The 18,177-nt window shown below is 45.8% G+C and overlaps 1 protein-coding gene across 1 annotated transcript in view; it reads right to left on the bottom strand.

Moving 5' to 3' along the window:
• The window catches only part of LOC126142862 (fatty acyl-CoA reductase wat-like), a 156,638-nt gene that overhangs the window by 130,347 nt on the left and 8,114 nt on the right, over positions 1–18,177 (bottom strand). The window contains exon 2 of the mRNA XM_049915292.1: positions 970–1,218. Coding sequence (XP_049771249.1) covers positions 970–1,218 — 249 coding nt within the window. The remainder of the gene's footprint in view (positions 1–969; positions 1,219–18,177) is intronic.

The raw sequence follows: 18,177 nt of genomic DNA, 5'->3' as shown, positions 1-18,177 counted from the left end.
GTGGTGTCATTTTTGTACACGACACATGGCACACGTCTGTAGGAACTGTCTGTATGTTGTGGCCATCAAGATTCTCATATCTGTTGCCGATATAACATGTATGGGACAACCTCGGGCAGTAACTGTCTCGCAGGCGTAACATGCAGGATATAAAGGGCGAGTAACAACACGTGTGGGCTAGTTCGCCTCTGGTGAGGACACGACGGCTTTATGATGCTCTTCTCTACCGAATCATTGCCTGTCTCCAGACCAGAGGTGGTGTAGCGTTATACTGAAAGGTAGCTCGTTCTACCAAGTTCTTTGTCTGTTTGATTCCAATATTATAATCACTGAAATAGTATCATATATCCTCTCGATCCGTGATGCTTCTTTTACTCTCCTACCCTCTTTTGTGTGATTCAGGTTTTGTTAGGCAGCGTACATAAGTCGATTGCTCTTTCCTAATCCATCCATGAAATTCTTTAATGCTGTTTACGTCTGGCCTCAGTGGAATAATGAGCAGTGTGCATGAAACGGGCAAATTTGTTTGTATGTGATAATTTGAAATTCTGAAAGCGACGTGGCGCAGTGCTTAGCACACGGGATTCGCATTCGGGAGGACTACGGTTTACACCGGCCTCCAGCCATCGAGATTTAAATTTTGCATGATTTCCTTAAATCGCTCTTGGCAGATGCTGGGATTGTTCCTTTTGAAAGAGTACGACCGATTTTCTTCCCCATCTGAGCCTGTGCTTCGTCTCTAATGACCTCGATGTCGACGGTACGTTAAACTAGTCTTCATTTCTCCTTCCTTCCAATAAAACGTTCACCAGTCGCACCAGTCGATTACCCCATAATAGCTTGTCCAACATGCATGTTTTTTTTTTTTTTTTTTTGTAGTTGACGTTTAAATGAACTGTACCCGATAAGGAAGACTGATACGCTAGATCTACTAGACTGTGAATATAAATAATGTGAACCACCATTCACCTTGAGGTTGGGCATACGCTTGGCGAGTGCAACGACCTCGCAGGTGGAGCCAACGTTGGTGACAGTGGCAGTCCGGAGGTCTGCGTCGAAGCGCACCGTGGCGGCCACGTGGAACACGACGGACACCCTGCTTGTGAGCTCGGCGGCGTCAGCAGGGCTGATCCCCAGTCCCGGCTGAGTGCAGTCGCCCGCCACGGCCACCACCTTGCGCAGGTAGTCCGGGCACGCCTCGCGGGCCTTGCTGAAGACCTGAGGACAGCACAGGTCAGGCACCTCACGTAGGACCTCCCACATACTCCGTGTAAGGTGTTATCACAAATACTGACATGTGGAATAATCGGGTCTACTGCCGGATGTTTGTGTCGCTCTGGCACAATATTTCGGCCACGTAACTCGTTGCCTTCTTCAGGTGCTACCTGAGACTGCCGTGTTTGAGGATCTTGTCCAGTATTTATGCCCAGCGCCCTGAAGAAGGCAACGAGTTACGTGGCCGAAATATTGTGCTAGAGCGACACAAACATCCGGCAGAAGACCCGGTTATTCCACATGTCAAGATCTCGCCGGGAAAGCCTGAAGAGTTATATCACAAATATTGTTTGCAGGTTCCTATAACCTCCTCTGAGAAGTTTAGAAACTGCAGGACGATGTGATCGTCATTATTCCTTCATGATTACAGCTGTTCAACAAAATAATGCAAACACGAGTCGTTGCTTGGAGTTTCCGTTCTGTAACAAAAAATTCAAAAGCATATGATTCAGTATTGGAATCAAAATTGTGCAGAATTCTTTTTGAATTTGGAATACCAAAGAAGTATGTTAAACTTATAGAAGGGAGTTTGAAAAACACAAAAGGTAGAGTATGCGTGGGGAAACTGGAGTCAGAAGAATTTGTAATAAAGAACGGACTTAAACAGGGAGATGCCCTGTCTCCCTACTTTTTAATTTAGTCCTAGAATATATTGTACGAATGGCAGCAGATAATTCAGAGAGTGTGGTGTTAAATAGAAATATTAAGATATTAGGGTATGCAGATGATCTAAACATCATTGGCGATAGGAAAGAATCTGTAACAGAAAATGCGAATGCGTTAATCAAGGTTAGTGAAGGTGTAGCTCTAAGGATAAGTGAAGACAAAACTAAATACCTGGTTACTACTAGAATGACAACAGCAGTAGATCAGGAAATGTTAATAGTTGGAGACATGCAGTTTGAAAAAGTGAACACATTTAAGTATCTAGGCGTGGACATCACTTCGAGAAATGAGATTGAATCTGAACTGAAGAAGAGTTTACGGGCGGGAAATGCGTGCTACTTCTCGCTGAATAGGTCCGTTTCATGATGGATATTGTCTAGGATTTCAAGATTAGAATATACAAAACTATTATTTTACCAGTTATGTTCTATGGGTGTGAGACTTCATCTCTCACTGTGCAAAATGAAAACCCGTTTCGAGTATTTGAAAACAAAATTTTGAGGAAAATTTCCGAAGCAGAAAGGGATGCCATTACCGGAGAGCAGCGAAAACTGCATAACGAAGAGGTTCACGAACTCTATTCAAGCCCTGACATAATCAGTATTATTAAATCAGGAGGCTGCGATGGGCGGGTCACGTAGCTCGAATGGATTAGGGCAGGGCAGCGCGCAGAGTACCGGTAGTGCACTTGGAGGGAAAACGTCCTGTGGGGAGACCGAGGCGTAGATGGGAGGACAATGTGAAGGCTGATTTGAGGAGCCTAGGTATTGAAGGTGAATGGAAGGAAATAGCCCAAGAAAGGGACAAATGGCGAAAATACGTTGCTGCGGTAATGGACTCTCGAGACCGGTATGACCAGTGAGGAAGTAAGGAAACAAAAAATTCAATGTTCTGATAGCAATCGAAATGCAGAACAGTAGTCCATGGAATTTTATACAATTCATTTTGAGGGAAACCCTCCGTTACCACAGTGGAGAATGTAAAGATGGCTTGAGCCTTTGAATTAATGTAGTGGCTTAGAAGTATTTCATAAACGTTATTTCTTACCTTTCCTTTAAGAGCGACCTTATGTCCTATAAAACAATTGACACGACTCCGAAAACCATTAAATAAACTGCACCGTACTTCATACATGCAGCTGGAAGAAGATATATGAAACTGATTTCCCTCTCTCACGTTTGTTTCTAAGGGAATTAAGCAGTAGCTTTGTGAAAATGTACTTCTTATTAGAAGTAATGGGCGTATTCCTGCAGCGTTCTTAGAAATACGGTGACAAAATTTTCTAGCCATTGTGTATTGACTTGCCTCGTTAAAAGCGTAAATTTGCCGTGGACTTCTGAACAATTTGGTGGGCAACAGGAAATGTAACCACATAAACGACCACCGTATTCCGGCTTACAGAATCCAAGTCAGTTGCATGAACGACATTCATTTTGTTAGGTACTTATCAAAGTACACGACTCTAATCCCTCACATTAGAAGGAATGGCTTTGGACCTCAGCTACTGCCACCAAGTCCATGGCACAGAGCTCCAGAGTGTTTTCTTTGGATGACAAGCACCTCCACTGGATTAACAACGAATCTGTCATGCTACGGTGGTGTGGTCATTGTTATGAAACGTCCTCGCAGAATGGAGTGCAGACATGGAAGACTGCGCTGTCGCTTCCATTCAAGCAGATACAGAGCTGTATGCGTGAGTCTTGAGAGTTATAGAGGGTGATAACGTCCTCTTCGGAAGGAAAAGTTCCGAGTTCGACCCAGTCAGGAGCACTTTTTTAATCTGCCACGAAATCTATCTTCCGTTCTATTCTTTCATAATCTGATCCGGTAGTCTGGTATCGCTCGCCGCGGAATTTGAATCCCCGCCAGACGCCATAGACGTCGAAGACCCCTAGAGGTCTCTGCACCATCGCGCCATAAGCTGTGGCGGCGCCCGCCTCCTGGCCCGCATTTAGAGTGAGGGCGCCACAGTGGAACACGTGGTTGCAGCAGCCAATAGCGGCGCCCCCGATAGCATACTTAAGCGCCCGCCTCGAGCTCAGCCAGCGGTCTGACATCGCGTTGCGTCTCAGGACATAACTTGTCAGACAGAGTACTGACTTCGTGTTTCTATTCCAGTGGATGTGGTTGTCTTGTTTGGTTCGTTACTCTGTTGTCTGTTGTTGTTGTGTCGTAAGGTCCTCCGTTGGTCATGTCCGTCCTCTCCCGTTGTGTCGTTGTTCGCGGGCCGCTCCGCGGGTGCCGCCGCGTTTGCGTCACTACCACCGCGCGACCGTTCCGTTCGCCGTTCCAACAGGTAGTGTGCTACATTTATACTCCAGTTAATAGCAATGAGTAGAAAAGCAAGCGATCGTGTTGTACTGTTGTGCAGGAGACGCGCATCAGTTGCCCGACCACCTGGTGCCAGCCTTTCTACCTCACGCCACTTCGGCGACCAGCATGTCGTTGTGAGGAAGGAGAGGCGGAACCACGAGGACAATAAAAACACCCGGCCTTGAGAGAATAAAATCTCAGATCCGGCTTGCAATCGAACCTAGCATCCTGACATCTAGAAGCAGCGGGGATAACTACTAGGGCACAAGGTAAGGAAAACAGAAAAATTAGTGTCAAGTTCTACAGTACCCAGGACCAATACAACATATCTTTCTTACGATCTGGTTCCCACGAAAGTAGTGTTTGAGTAGCTTTCTCTTATCTTAGGACAGATAATTATGTTGAGTATACGTGTGGAAAGTGTTTGAATGCCCTTTCTCACCACAGTGGAGACTTTATTCCTTCTTTCTTATCTCTACGAAACATAGCAGTGCACTCTCCCGTGGCAGGGCACATTCCGTTTAATATCAAACAAACACCGTTGCTGCTGGTAAAGTGGTAGTTAATTAAAAACAAATATTGGATCAAGGATCTTTCTCTACGTGATGTGAAGACATGCACTACCAAATTTAACATTAGCAGCTGTAAGTCGTTATTATTAATAGCTCGACATTCATTTGAATGTCTGTGTTATCTGTGGAACACACTAAGAGTTCAGATCTCAGCCACCCAGGTGTCATTTTCCCAATTGATAGTACATTTACCCACCACATAAGCGTTGACGCGATCCACTGAATTGTCAGTTTTGAAAGGACGTATGGGCTATCCTACCGTTTGTTCTGAAGGTCGCTCGATATACCACAGTGCATATATTGTAAGACAAAACATATTGATTTCAACGTCAGATCTCAGACTTAATTGAGGAGGAATTATGCCATACAGCTATCAAGATGGACATACTACCCCTCGGAAAATGTATACAGAGGACACATACTCTTGCAAAAATATTCTCAATATGATAATATCCTTCGCAAAAAGTTTCAGAGTTAACTCATTTTGGTAAGGCCAGCACGCAAAGGAGTATTCAAAAGGTGGACGAATAACGTTGTCATTCCACAAATGGTAAAGCAAGGATGCAATGTTACCAGTTTGATAACTGTGTGGCAACTACGACACTTAAACGGAGGAGATGTCAGGTTGAAGTTTGTCTTATTAAGGAGGAGTAATCAGAAAGTAGACAGAGGTACTTGCGTAGTTCACAACAGAATAGTAACAAAAGTCGTGTTGAATTGTTGAACAACTGCTGGCTTTCTAAAGAATAGGATTAAGAATTCTTATAAAGATGAAGTGAAAAATGTCAACATCTTTTATTACTGTGAAACATTACAACTTCCCAATGCTGCAGTTCATTGATCATGGCTGTCCACACAACAGACATGAACGATTTTGGAAAGTACAATCCATCATCAGATATGCCTGGGAAACCAACATAGTTTGGAACGAGGAAGATGTCCTCTTAACAATTAGGAATATGGTCTTAGAATCAGGCTTTCATCGCCAGTATTTACATCAGTAGTGTGTCTATTTCTATCCTGATCCACTTTTTACTTAAATGCGGTATTGATATTTGTGGTATCACTGACAAAATGGAACAGCTACTGCGGATTGCCTACGTGCATGACCAAATAGTTCGCAGTCCAAGATGGCGGTAAGATACGCCCCCTTATTAATCATTTCAGCTTCATCATCCTATCCGACCCCTGCCCTATTTCCCTTCTCCCACCCTCAGTCCCGTCAACTTCACCGGAGTATTGAATCAGTTGCTTTAACAATGTTCAATTGGTGTAAAGCTCATAAATAAGTTAGTTCCGTAAAAAACGCGTAAGATTCACTAGAACTGGCCTTATGTTCGAAGAGATTCACCTAAAATAGCGTTATGCTCAGGCACGCACACACACACACACGCACACACACACGCACGCACGCACACGCACACGCACACGCACACGCGCGCGCGCGCGCGCGCGCGCACATATCCAAATACACATTCCTACTCCTGGATGTCGTGCACATAGTATTAAAATAAGGTGTGCGTGTGCGTGCGTGCGTGCGTGCGTGCGTGTGTGTGTGTGTGTGTGTGTGTGTGTGTGTGTGTATATATATAATTTCCATCTCTGATTCATAATTAAAACAACCAAAATTATTTCCACTTCTGCCTTATAACGATCATAATGCTTACTTTAATAAGACAACAGCGTTATTGTTTTGAAGCCATGCTGACAGGTAACGCCCCCACAGTTTTATGTGAAACCTTTAAAGTTTTTTAAATAAAATAAATATTATGAGCATTTTACATCTTTACTCTTCACGTCTACGTATTTGCAGCCCTCTGACGCTAAAGGGCTATTAATTCTAGAATCTAACATTGTGGTGTGCAACGTAATTACGTCGGTAGAGACAAACAGTGTGTTATAATTGAGTTTCAAATGAGAAGGGTTCTCCCACACATGGAACAATCTCTTTTTCGGCATGAAAGCGCCAGACCACACAGGAGCACTGCAGTATCTGTAACAATCCGGCGATTTCGGTTCCCTGTCATCGATCATCCTCCATACAGTCCCGACTTGGTCCCAGCCGATTTTCATCTGTTTCCAAAACTTAAGGAACTTTGATTGCGAATCAGAGGTGAGGTTGTGCTACCGTCAACGAAGACAAACATTCTACACTGACGGTATCGACAAAGTACTCCCTTATCGAGAAATGTGTTCATCACCAGAGTGACTCTGCTGAGAAATAAAGAGTGTATATAGACATCAAGAATATAAATGTAGAATGCTAATAATGTTTGTTTCATTAAGAAAAAAAACATTAAGGGTTTTCACTCGAAAAATTCAGAGGCATTACTTTCCACCACGCCCTCATGTTAGAGAGGTAATTAAAGAAACAACAGAATTATATTGACATTAAATCACTATGAACTTTGACCTACTGTCACATACAGCGAGAGCATACGATTTTAATTATCGTCAACACTTTTTATGACGTCAACTATTCCAAACAGTAGGTAACTTCTGTTTGAGGAAATAGTTGAAACAATTGCATTAGATAGTTAAGCTTTGACGGCAGTACTGCATTAATAAATTGGAAAAGCCACCGAGTTGCGTTTTACAGAAAAACTCACACAGTATGAAAATTATATCACTAATGTAACAATGATGGTGACATTTCGTTATTTCACTGTTCAACAACAAGTTCCAGTCCACTCATTGGCGTCACATGGGAAATAATCCAAGTGACTGTCACGCCAATACCATTACATCAATTTCACATTTAACCCTTCGGTCACTGGTTCATATCTGTCATCACAAGTTGCTGGATTGGGTGGCCGTGCGGTTCTAGACGCTACAGTCTGGAACCACGTGACCGCTACGGTCGCAGGTTCGAATCATCCCTCGGGCATGGATGTGTGTGATGTCCTTAGGTTAGGTAGGTTTAAGTAGTTCTAAGTTCTAGGGGACTGATGACCTTAGAAGTTAAGTCCCATAGTGCTCAGAGCCCTTTGAACCATTCAACACAAGTTAACGGTTTAAGTGCAGAAAGTGAGGGACAGCTCTTGCTCTCAGTATTATCCGTATTCTAGTAACAAGACCTAAATGTACTCTTCTTTCTACAAACATATTTTATTTTAAATACAAGTTTTCGGCAGTACTATTTTGTAAGTAGTCTATTTAGGTTCTTATATTGGTAACGCCACCGCCATGTAGCGCTCTGTATGAAAATCACTGGCTGTGCTGTGTGGAGTCTGTGGCTGGGTGGCATTGTTGGAATTCGCTATTGTAGTGTTGGGCTGTTGGCTGTTAACAGCACGTAGCGTTCCACAGTTGGAGGTGAGCCGCCAGCAGTGGTGGATGTGGGGAGAGAGATGGCGGAGTTTTCAGAGCGGATGATCTGGACGTGTGTCCATCAGAAACAGTACATTTGTAAGACTGGATGTCATGAACTGCTATATATATTATGACTTTTGAACACTATTAAGGTAAATACATTGTTTGTTCTCTATCAAAATCTTTCATTTGCTAACTATGCCTATCAGTAGTTAGTGCCTTCAGTAGTTTGAATCTTTTATTTAGCTGGCAGTAGTGGCGCTCGCTGTATTGCAGTAGTTTGAGTAACGAAGATTTTTGTGAGGTAAGTGATTCATGAAAGGTATAGGTTATTGTTAGTCAGAGCTATTCTTTTGTAGGAATTATTGAAAGTCAGATTGCGTTGCGCGAAAAATATTTTGTGTCAGTTTAGTGTTGATCAGGATAAGTAACGGTTGCAACGGTTCGCGCGGCTGGATACGTCCTGTCGGACGTTTAGTCCTCCCTCGGGCATGGGTGTGTGTGTTGTCCTTAGCGTAGTTAGTTTAAGGTAGATTAAGTCGTTTGTAAGCTTAGGGACGGATGGTCTCAGCAGTTTGTTCCCATAGAACTTACCACAAATTTCCAATTTTCTACTTCAAATAATCGTATGTTCTGATATCCAACTGCGACTGTACCTTTCACCACCCATCATAAACGTAAAGCAACGATCGAACCTTTGCCACAGTCGTCTTGCCGACCTTGGAGGCCGAGCGGTTCTAGGCGCTTCGGTCCGGAACCGCCCGACTGCTACGGTCGCAAGTTCGTATCCTGCCTCGGGCATGGATGCGTGGTGTCCTTAGGTTAGTTAGGTTTAAGTAGTTCTATGTTCTAGTGGACTGATGACAGATCTTAAGTCCCATAGTGCTCAGAGCCATTTGAACCGTTTTTGATTTCCAGTGACTACAACATATTCGATGTAATACATATAACAGAATTGAAAGAATATCTGAATCATCTAAATATCAATCGATTTTAGCACTAAGAGTACTGCGCAAGCATATGAAATATACTGAAATTTTCAGTCGCTGTGTTATCGAGAGAGACGACTAAGGAGAAATCCGCTCATGAGTCGTACAGAATTCCGGAAGTGTTCCATCATCTCATTAACTACTCACGCCAAGATGAGGAAACAATAAAATCGTCTGCCATTGACATCATAATTGAAATGCAAACAAAAACACCATTTCCAAAAAAGACGATAGCATACTGCCTCTTTATTCACGACTCTCTATTGCACGAGGGCGTAGTGAAAAATAATGGCTCCAAATTTTTTGTGTGAGAACTTTTAAAGCTTGTTAAATAAACGTTATTAACATTCTACGTCTTAAATCTTCATAACTACATGTTCATTTCTCTAGGAAATCTCCTTGGTAACGGCCACAATTCTCCCAAGCAAAGACCAGTTTGTTGACACCGTCGCTTTAGAAATTTCGGCTCTGTTGATGCAGGCACAACCTCACCTCTGAACAGCTTTATCATGATCAAACTGAATTCCAGGAAGGTATTCTTTAAGTTTCGGAAACAAATGAAAATAGGATGGGATCAAGTCACGACTGTACGGAAGACGATCGATGGCAATGAATTCAAGGCGTCGGATTGCTGCAGATATCGCAGCGCTCGTGTGTGGTCTGGTATTGTCATACTGAGGGAGAAGGTGTTCCATATGTGGACGAAATAAAATTAGATTGCAGCACGCTGATTCTCACGCACCGACATAATGATGTTACGCATCGTCATTTTACAACCTACAGTTAGGAACGTTCAGTGTGCAAAGGCCTTCAAATATTAAGATACGAAGAACAAAGATGTAGTATAATTCAATTTTATTTAAAAAATCTTAACAGTTTTCACATAAAAAATTCGTAGGAATTACTTTTCACCACGCCTTCGTAGGCATGATACGTTGAACCAATTGGGTTAAAAAAGCGTACACAAACTTTAGTGATTACATGTTGATGATATGAGAGGAGTCTCGCAACTTCTTTATAGGAAGAGATGTCGTGTTCACGTGCAAGGAAAGGCGACCATCTTGGATTTGTAGAATATGTAACTAACCTTACAAGTCTTGAGAGGTACAACTGAAATCTTAAGGTAAAGGAAAAAAAAAAAAAGACTTCCCTCAAGCTTAGGAAGGGTACCTGATTTTGTGTGACATGGCTATGTTCCTTTTTTTCCTCAAGGAGTACACAGTATCAGAATCTTACTCATGCTAAAAGGGAACGACCTCATCCTTACGACCTTTTTATTTGTTTTTCCTAACGTGAGACTGCTCACAGCTATGTTTTAATTTCTTTACAGCGATGTGGAACGTCTTCTTCGATTGGAAAGGATTCGGCACCACAGAAAATCGATTCCTTCTGCAGGAAGTTGCATTTACGTTGTATAACAGATAATCTCCAGTATCACAATTTGGTCTCAGCTGGTGAGCCACTGAATGCGGCGCTGAGTGGTATATGCGCAGTTATACCATCTTTGTCACTTGCTTTGTTGTTCTTCTTCTTGTTGGTGCTTGGTGAAAGTTACTTGAATTAATTGGTAGCTGTCAGAATAATATTCAGGACAAGAGCTTCCTCGAAGTTCCAGCTCTCCGTCTGAAAATGCGTGTCAACAGGCGCGAACCGGCGGCTAGACAGACTGAACGTGGTGGAACAGTGTCCGCCGACTTAGCTGAGTGGTAACGGAAGCTCAGCGTGTTCGGTCAGAGGGTTAACTGCCATCTGTGACAAAAAATAACTGGGTAAATGGATCAATGATGAACTTGAACAGGCGTCATGGGACGCCCGCACTGAACAAACAGAACGAACAATAACGAACAAAATTAGATTTAAAAAAGTGGTAACGTGCTTGCCTCCCATGCAGGGGCCCGGATTCGTTTCCTGGCCAGGTTGGAGATTTTCTCCGCCCGTGGACTGGCTGTTGTGATGTTCTCATCATCATTTCATCCTCATCACCGGTACTCGAGTCGCGCAATGCGTCGACTGAAATAACACTGCGCTCGAAGGCCGAACTCCCCCGAATGGGGCCTTCCTGCCAGCAATGCCATACGATAATTTTAAATTTTTTATGCCATTGTGCAGCGTGGTGTCACCGCCAGACACCACACTTGCTAGGTGGTAGCCTTAACATCGGCCGCGTTCCGTTAGTATACATCGGAGGCGCGTGTCGCCACTAGCAGTCATTGCAGACTGAGCGCCGCCACACGGCAGGTCTAGTCTATAGACTCCCAGGCACTCGCCCCAGTTGTACAGCCGATTTTGGTAGTGATGGTTCACTGACTACAGACGCTCTCATTTCCAGAGACGACAGATTAGCATAGCCTTCAGCTACGTCATTTGCTACGACCTAGCAAGGCGCCATATTCAGTTACTATTGATATTGATATTGTGAATCATGTACCGTCAAGAGCGACGCTCATCATTAATGGGTTAAAGTTAAGTATCAAACCAGCTACGTCCGCTTTCTGAATTCTAATTTCCTTGTCATGTTCCAGCCCTCACGTCAGTATAGTTCTTCCCTCCTCACGCCAGCCTCTGTGAGCTAAAGCGCGTGTATTTCGGCCTCCTCTAGTAACACGGTGTTGGCTCTTCTGCCAACTACAGCATTGGCGACGAGTGAAAACGGTGTTCTTACCTGTACTGACATATATCGTTGATCCTACCCTGATTTAATTGTGTAATGGCTTCGCCACAATCTCCAGATGTACTGTCCGAATTTTATCGCTTACAGAATCAGCAGACGCAGGCCTTACTGGATGCCCTTGGACAGCTCATCCAGGGTTAACGTGCAATGCAAAACGATGCGGTAGCTGCCGCTCCACCGCTACCGCAGCCACAAAACGCAATTGCACCGCCCTTCCGGGAATTGCACCACCCTTCCGACCTTTTGCAGCAGCACTGGAATGCTGGACGGAGTGGTCACGCCAATTTGGATTTAATCTCGCCGCCTACAGAATTCAAGGTAATGAGCGGCAACCTTTTCATTTGCCGTCCGTCGGAGTGCAAACCTACTATGTGATAGTCAAATTATTTCCCCGACGAGACGTAGCAACTGTGTCCTACGACGAAATTTTGTCTGCATTAGATGCATGTTTCAAACAATCAGTCAATGTAGTTGCGAAACGATATACCTTCTTTCGTACAAAATGTACGGCAGGTCAGACTAATTGGGAGTGGGTTACAACCTTGACAAGGCCTTACTAGGTATTGTGCTTTTGAGTGTCAATGTGGTCTCCCATATTCAGATACTATAGTACGTGATGTATTTCACAGAACGTTTCTGATGTTCGTATAAGGGAACAGATTTTGAAACTAGTCAATCCCTCCCTTCAACAAGTGATGGACATATTGGATCGGCAGGATACACTTGACTTGGTCAGGAATCATTTGAAACTTCGCCAGCCGTGTGTCAGGTTAACTGGCCCGCCGAGCGAGCTGCACGTAGCAGTAAACAGCCCTCGCACCCGACCGCGCCGCTACCGCCAGTCTCTCAGAGACGTGTGCCGCGCCGGCAAGCAAATTCAGTGCTCAAATCATGCCCACGCTGCGCTACTAAACATTCACGTGAGAATTGCCCGTCACGACAAGCTATTTGCTTTTACTGTAATAAGAAAGGACATGTTCAGAGTGTTTGCCAGAAAAAGCTCAGATCGGAAACTCCAAACCATTCCAGGCCCTTTGTTTTGCGCCGAAATCGGAATCGAACCAAGGATACTCAGGCACGCGAAACTTCGCCCATGGACATTCATGTCGTTCATTCCACTCCGCCCAGTGGCACTCTCTCTAACAGTGAATGTGTTCATCCCACAAATAGTGTACGTCGACATTGCTGGAACACCCATCACGTCGCAAGTGATTTTGTACCAGTGTCAGTTCACGTAGCACGAGACAGTCACTCTTGTCATCAGCAAGACAATAAACTTTTTGTAGACTTGGACATTAACGGCAAAGTGATACCATTCCAGCTCGATACAGGAGCTGCAGTTTCACTGATCAATCAAGACACTTATAAACAGCTGGGCACACCTCCGTTGCGTGCCGCAAATGTTCAGTTAACTAGCTATTCATGTCAAGAGATCCCTGTGTTAGGACAGTGCAACCTTCTTGCAACATACAAAGGACAAACAAAACTTGTGTCATTTTACGTCCATTGTTCTTCTTCTGCGGTGAACTTGTTTACTTTCGATTTATTTCAGTTGTTTAACTTGTCTATAGAAAATCAGGTCCTATCAGTGAACCAGAATGTGCCTTCAGACAGTGTTTCTCGTCTATGTGAAGAATTTGCAGACATTTTTGCACTGGGCCTCGGTTGCGCAAAGAACTATAAAGCACATTTGGAACTGAAAGCAAACGGGCAACCGAAATTTTTCAGAGCGCCCAATTTTCCCCACGCATTGCGTGATGAGGTCGCAAAAACAGTACACGATTTGGAATCATAAGGTGTAATCGAACGTGTGCAGGCTTCTCTCTGGGCATCACCCTTAGTAATTTTGCCACAACCTTCGGGATAATTGAGACTTTGTGTGGAGTTCAAGGCAACAGTGAATCCACAACTAGTGACTGCAACTTTTCCTTTACCCCGCCCGGACGATCTTTTTGACGAACTGTGCCCAGGCAAATATTTTTCGAAGTTGGACCTCGCAAATGCGTACTTGCAAATACCGGTGGACGAAGAATCCCAGCGCGTTTTGGTGGTTAACACGCATCTTGGTTTGTATAAATTCAAACGACTGCCATTCGGGTGTGCATCCGCCCCTGCATTGTTCCAGCAATATCTACAAACTGTTTGTGCGTCGGTCCCTACTGCAGCAAACTATCTGGACGATATTGTGATCTCCGGAAACACGGAAGAAGAACATTTAGCCAATCTCAGAACATTATTTCAGGTCTTGCGGAAAAATGGTCTTCGCTTACGCAAGGACAAATGTGTGTTTTTTGCTCGTGACTTGCCATACCTTGGCCATGTACTCAATGCCCAAGGCATACATCCCAGTCCCACGCACCTCCGTGCCATACATGTCTTGCTGGGAAAAATCAACTATTATCATAAGTATGTGCCCCATGCCTCTTCTATTTCCGCTCCGCTTCATCGCTTACGCCGTTTAGGTGTTCCGTTCGTCGGACGACGGAATACGAACGCTCCTTTCGCCGGTTGAAATCGGCGTTGCTTTCCAATATTTGCCTTACGCCATTCGATCCCCAGAAGCCCCTTTTGTGGGTGGTGGATGCATCGGATTTCGGGATCGGTGCTGTGCTTGCGCACAAAGATGGCTCGCCCGATCGCCCTATTGTCTTTTGCTCTCGTCTGCGCAAAGAAATTATTCACAGATCGAGATAGAAGCATTGCCTCTCGTATTTGGTGTTACAAAATTTCATGACTTTTTGTATGGTCGTCACTTTACCATAATCACAGACCACAAACCTTTGACATCGCTTTTTCATCCGAAGAAGCCTGTACCTCCTCGTACAGCGCAGAAATTCATTTGCTGGTCTATTTCCCTCTCGCAGTACCGCCACGATATCTCGTATCGATCCACTGCTAAGCACGGAAACACCGATGCGTTGTCACGTTTGCCTGTTGCTGAGGATAGGGCATTCGATTCCTCTGAACTTGCTTGCATGTTCATTTATTCGGAAACCGATGACGTGGTCGAATCGTTTCCGATTTATTTTCGTCGTGCCGACCCTGTCCTTGCTACCGTTCTGCGTTTTGTTGCTACGCAATGGGCCTTGTCAAAGTCACGGATCGGGGACACGTTGGTTTACCGATTTTTTGCTCACAAGGAGAAACTTTTTGTTCGACGTGGTGTTTTGCTTTTGCGTTCTGATAATGATCAGTCCAGGGTCGTGGTCCCACGTTCGTTACAGTCCTCTGTCTTAATGCTTCTCCACCAAGGACATTGGGGTATAGTGAGATCGAAACAACTTGCTCATCACTGTACTTGGTTCGGAATCGATGCCGCGATTACGAATATGTGCTCTTCTTGCATGGTGTGTGCCGAACAACAATCAGCACTGAGGCGGAAGTTCTTTGCATGGCCGAAAGCCACTTTCCCTTGGCAACGCTTACACATCGATTTTGCTGGTCCATTCTGGAATTCTCGATGGTTGGTTGTGATCGATTCATTCAGTAATTTTCCTTTTGTTGTCTGAATGTCTTCCACGACATCATCTGCCACCATCCAAGCGTAATCTGCTATCTTTTGCATTGAAGGTCTTCCACAGACAATTGTTTCCGACAATGGCTCACAATTCATGTCCGCAGAATTTAATTCACTCTGAAAGGCCAATGGTTTTCAACATCTGACGTTGGCTCCATTGTCGCCACAGTCAAACGGTGCCGCTGAACGATTGGTCCGGACTTTCTAGTCACAGATGTTGAAGTTGAAAGAGTCGCATTCTCGGAAGGACGCGTTATTGCTCTTTTTGTCCTCGTATCGCTCTCATCCCCGAGATGGTCGCTCGCCGGCTGAGTTGCTCCATGGTCGACATCATCGAACCTTGATGTCGTTGCTACATCCGCCGTATCAGGTGCCTGTGCAGCGGCAGACACCTGGTTTTGCCACTATCGAGGTTCACGGCGTTGGCTCACAGGGCGCATTCTTAGCTGCCTCGGACGCGCTATGTATCTGGTTTTGGGGGCCTCTGGTGACGTGCGCCGGCAGCTCAATCACCTGCGACTCTGTCGTCGCACGTGATCTGGCGCTCGCCGTCTGCTTTCAGCGACGGTGCCTTCCGGTCAGCGCCCTGGGGACCCATCTACTGGCTCGCTTCAGCCCCAGGTGTTACCGACGCTGCCTTCCATTTTGCCCCATGGCGACGCGCCACCGCCGCCGCCTGTTTTCCCGTCGGCGACGCGTCGCTGCAGCCGTCGGGTGCCCCCCTGGGTTACGTGACGCCGATCGCTCCCCGGGACCAGTTGTCCTCCGAAATGGAACTCTTGCCCGCTCCAGACTATATGTCGCCTTCGCCCGTCGGGTGCCCCGGCCCGATGGAGGTCGACCCTTCGACCCCTCCTGTCTCTCTAAGGGCACATAGATCGCTATTGGCGTGCACCCTGGAGGAGGTTTTCAGGCGTTCCCTAGCTCCCCGCGGTCCGAATGGCAGGGTGCTGGTGGCACTGCCTCGTCTGTTGTTAGGCTCCCCACGTCGTCGCATACGTCAACATGGGGTCCTCCCCACGGCGGGCAGAGGCCTTATACCACAACCGTTCGCCGATTTTCGGGGGAGGAATGTGGTGTCACGGCCAGACACCACACTTGCTAGGTGGTAGCCTTTAAATCAGCCGTGGCCCGTTAGTATACGTCGGACCCGAGTGTTACAACTGTCAGTGATTGCAGACCGAGCGCCGCAACATGGCAGGTCTAGTCTAGAGACTCCCAGGCACTCGCCCCAGTTGTACAGCCGATTTTGGTAGTGATGGTTCACTGACTACAGACGCTCTCATTTCCAGAGACGACAGTTTAGCATAGCCTTCAGCTACGTTATTTGCTACGACCTAGCAAGGCGCCATATTCAGTTACTATTGATATTGATATTGTGAATCATGTACCCGTCAAGAGCGACGTTCATCATTAATGGATTAAAGTTAAGTATCAAACCAGGTACGTCCACTTTCTGAATTCTAATTTCCTTGTCATGTTCCAGACCTCACGTCAGTATAGTTCTTCCCTCCTCACGCCAGCCTGCGTGAGCTAAAGCGCGTGTATTTCGGCCTCCTCTAGTAACACGGTGTTGGCTCTTCTGCCAACACAGCATGCAGAACGGACACTTTAGTTACAAAATGAGAGAAAGAGATGCCAATATCGTCAACATCATCGTTCTACTTATGATACATCTATTCTTAATTTTGTATACAGTTTGCCTGCAAAACACAATTCAGTTACTTCGTTTTTATTAAGGGAGGTACATCTGTCAAAAATTGGCTGTGTCTCAAATATTTACCTGAATTGCAACAACCTACTGTTTGCAATAGACGATATTCTAGAAAGTGGGGAAGATAATCGTTCACTTCTCATGTTTCTATTATGTATGAAGCAAGTCAAAGCTCAGCGTGTTCTAATGTATGAAATTTATTTTGTAATAAAATATATATCTTTAGTACCTTTTTGCCTTCATTCCCTTTGTAATGTACACTCCTGGAAATGGAAAAAAGAACACATTGACACCGGTGTGTCAGACCCACCATACTTGCTCCGGACACTGCGAGAGGGCTGTACAAGCAATGCTCACACGCACGGCACAGCGGACACACCAGGAACCGCGGTGTTGGCCGTCGAATGGCGCTAGCTGCGCAGCATTTGTGCACCGCCGCCGTCAGTGTCAGCCAGTTTGCCGTGGTATACGGAGCTCCATCGCAGTCTTTAACACTGGTAGCATGCCGATACAGCGTGGACCTGAACCGTATGTGCAGTTGACGGACTTTGAGCGAGGGCGTATAGTGGGCATGCGGGAGGCCAGGTGGACGTACCGCCGAATTGCTCAACACGTGGGGCGTGAGGTCTCCACAGTACATCGATGTTGTCGCCAGTGGTCGGCGGAAGGTGCACGTGCCCGTCGACCTGGGACCGGACCGCAGCGACGCACGGATGCACGCCAAGACCGTAGGATCCTACGCAGTGCCGTAGGGGGCCGCACCGCCACTTCCCAGCAAATTAGGGACACTGTTGCTCCTGGGGTATCGGCGAGGACCATTCGCAACCGTCTCCATGAAGCTTGGCTACGGTCCCGCACACCGTTAGGCCGTCTTCCGCTCACGCCCCAACATCGTGCAGCCCGCCTCCAGTGGTGTCGCGACAGGCGTGAATGGAGGGACGAATGGAGACGTGTCGTCTTCAGCGATGAGAGTCGCTTCTGCCTTGGTGCCAATGATGGTCGTATGCGTGTTTGGCGCCGTGCAGGTGAGCGCCACAATCAGGACTGCATACGACCGAGGCACACAGGGCCAACACCCGGCATCATGGTGTGGGAAGCGATCTCCTACACTGGCCGTACACCACTGGTGATCGTCGAGGGGACACTGA

The sequence above is a fragment of the Schistocerca cancellata genome, unplaced genomic scaffold (assembly GCF_023864275.1).
Source record: "Schistocerca cancellata isolate TAMUIC-IGC-003103 unplaced genomic scaffold, iqSchCanc2.1 HiC_scaffold_756, whole genome shotgun sequence".
Lineage (NCBI taxonomy): Eukaryota > Metazoa > Arthropoda > Insecta > Orthoptera > Acrididae > Schistocerca > Schistocerca cancellata.
This window is presented reverse-complemented; position numbering and strand designations above follow the sequence as displayed.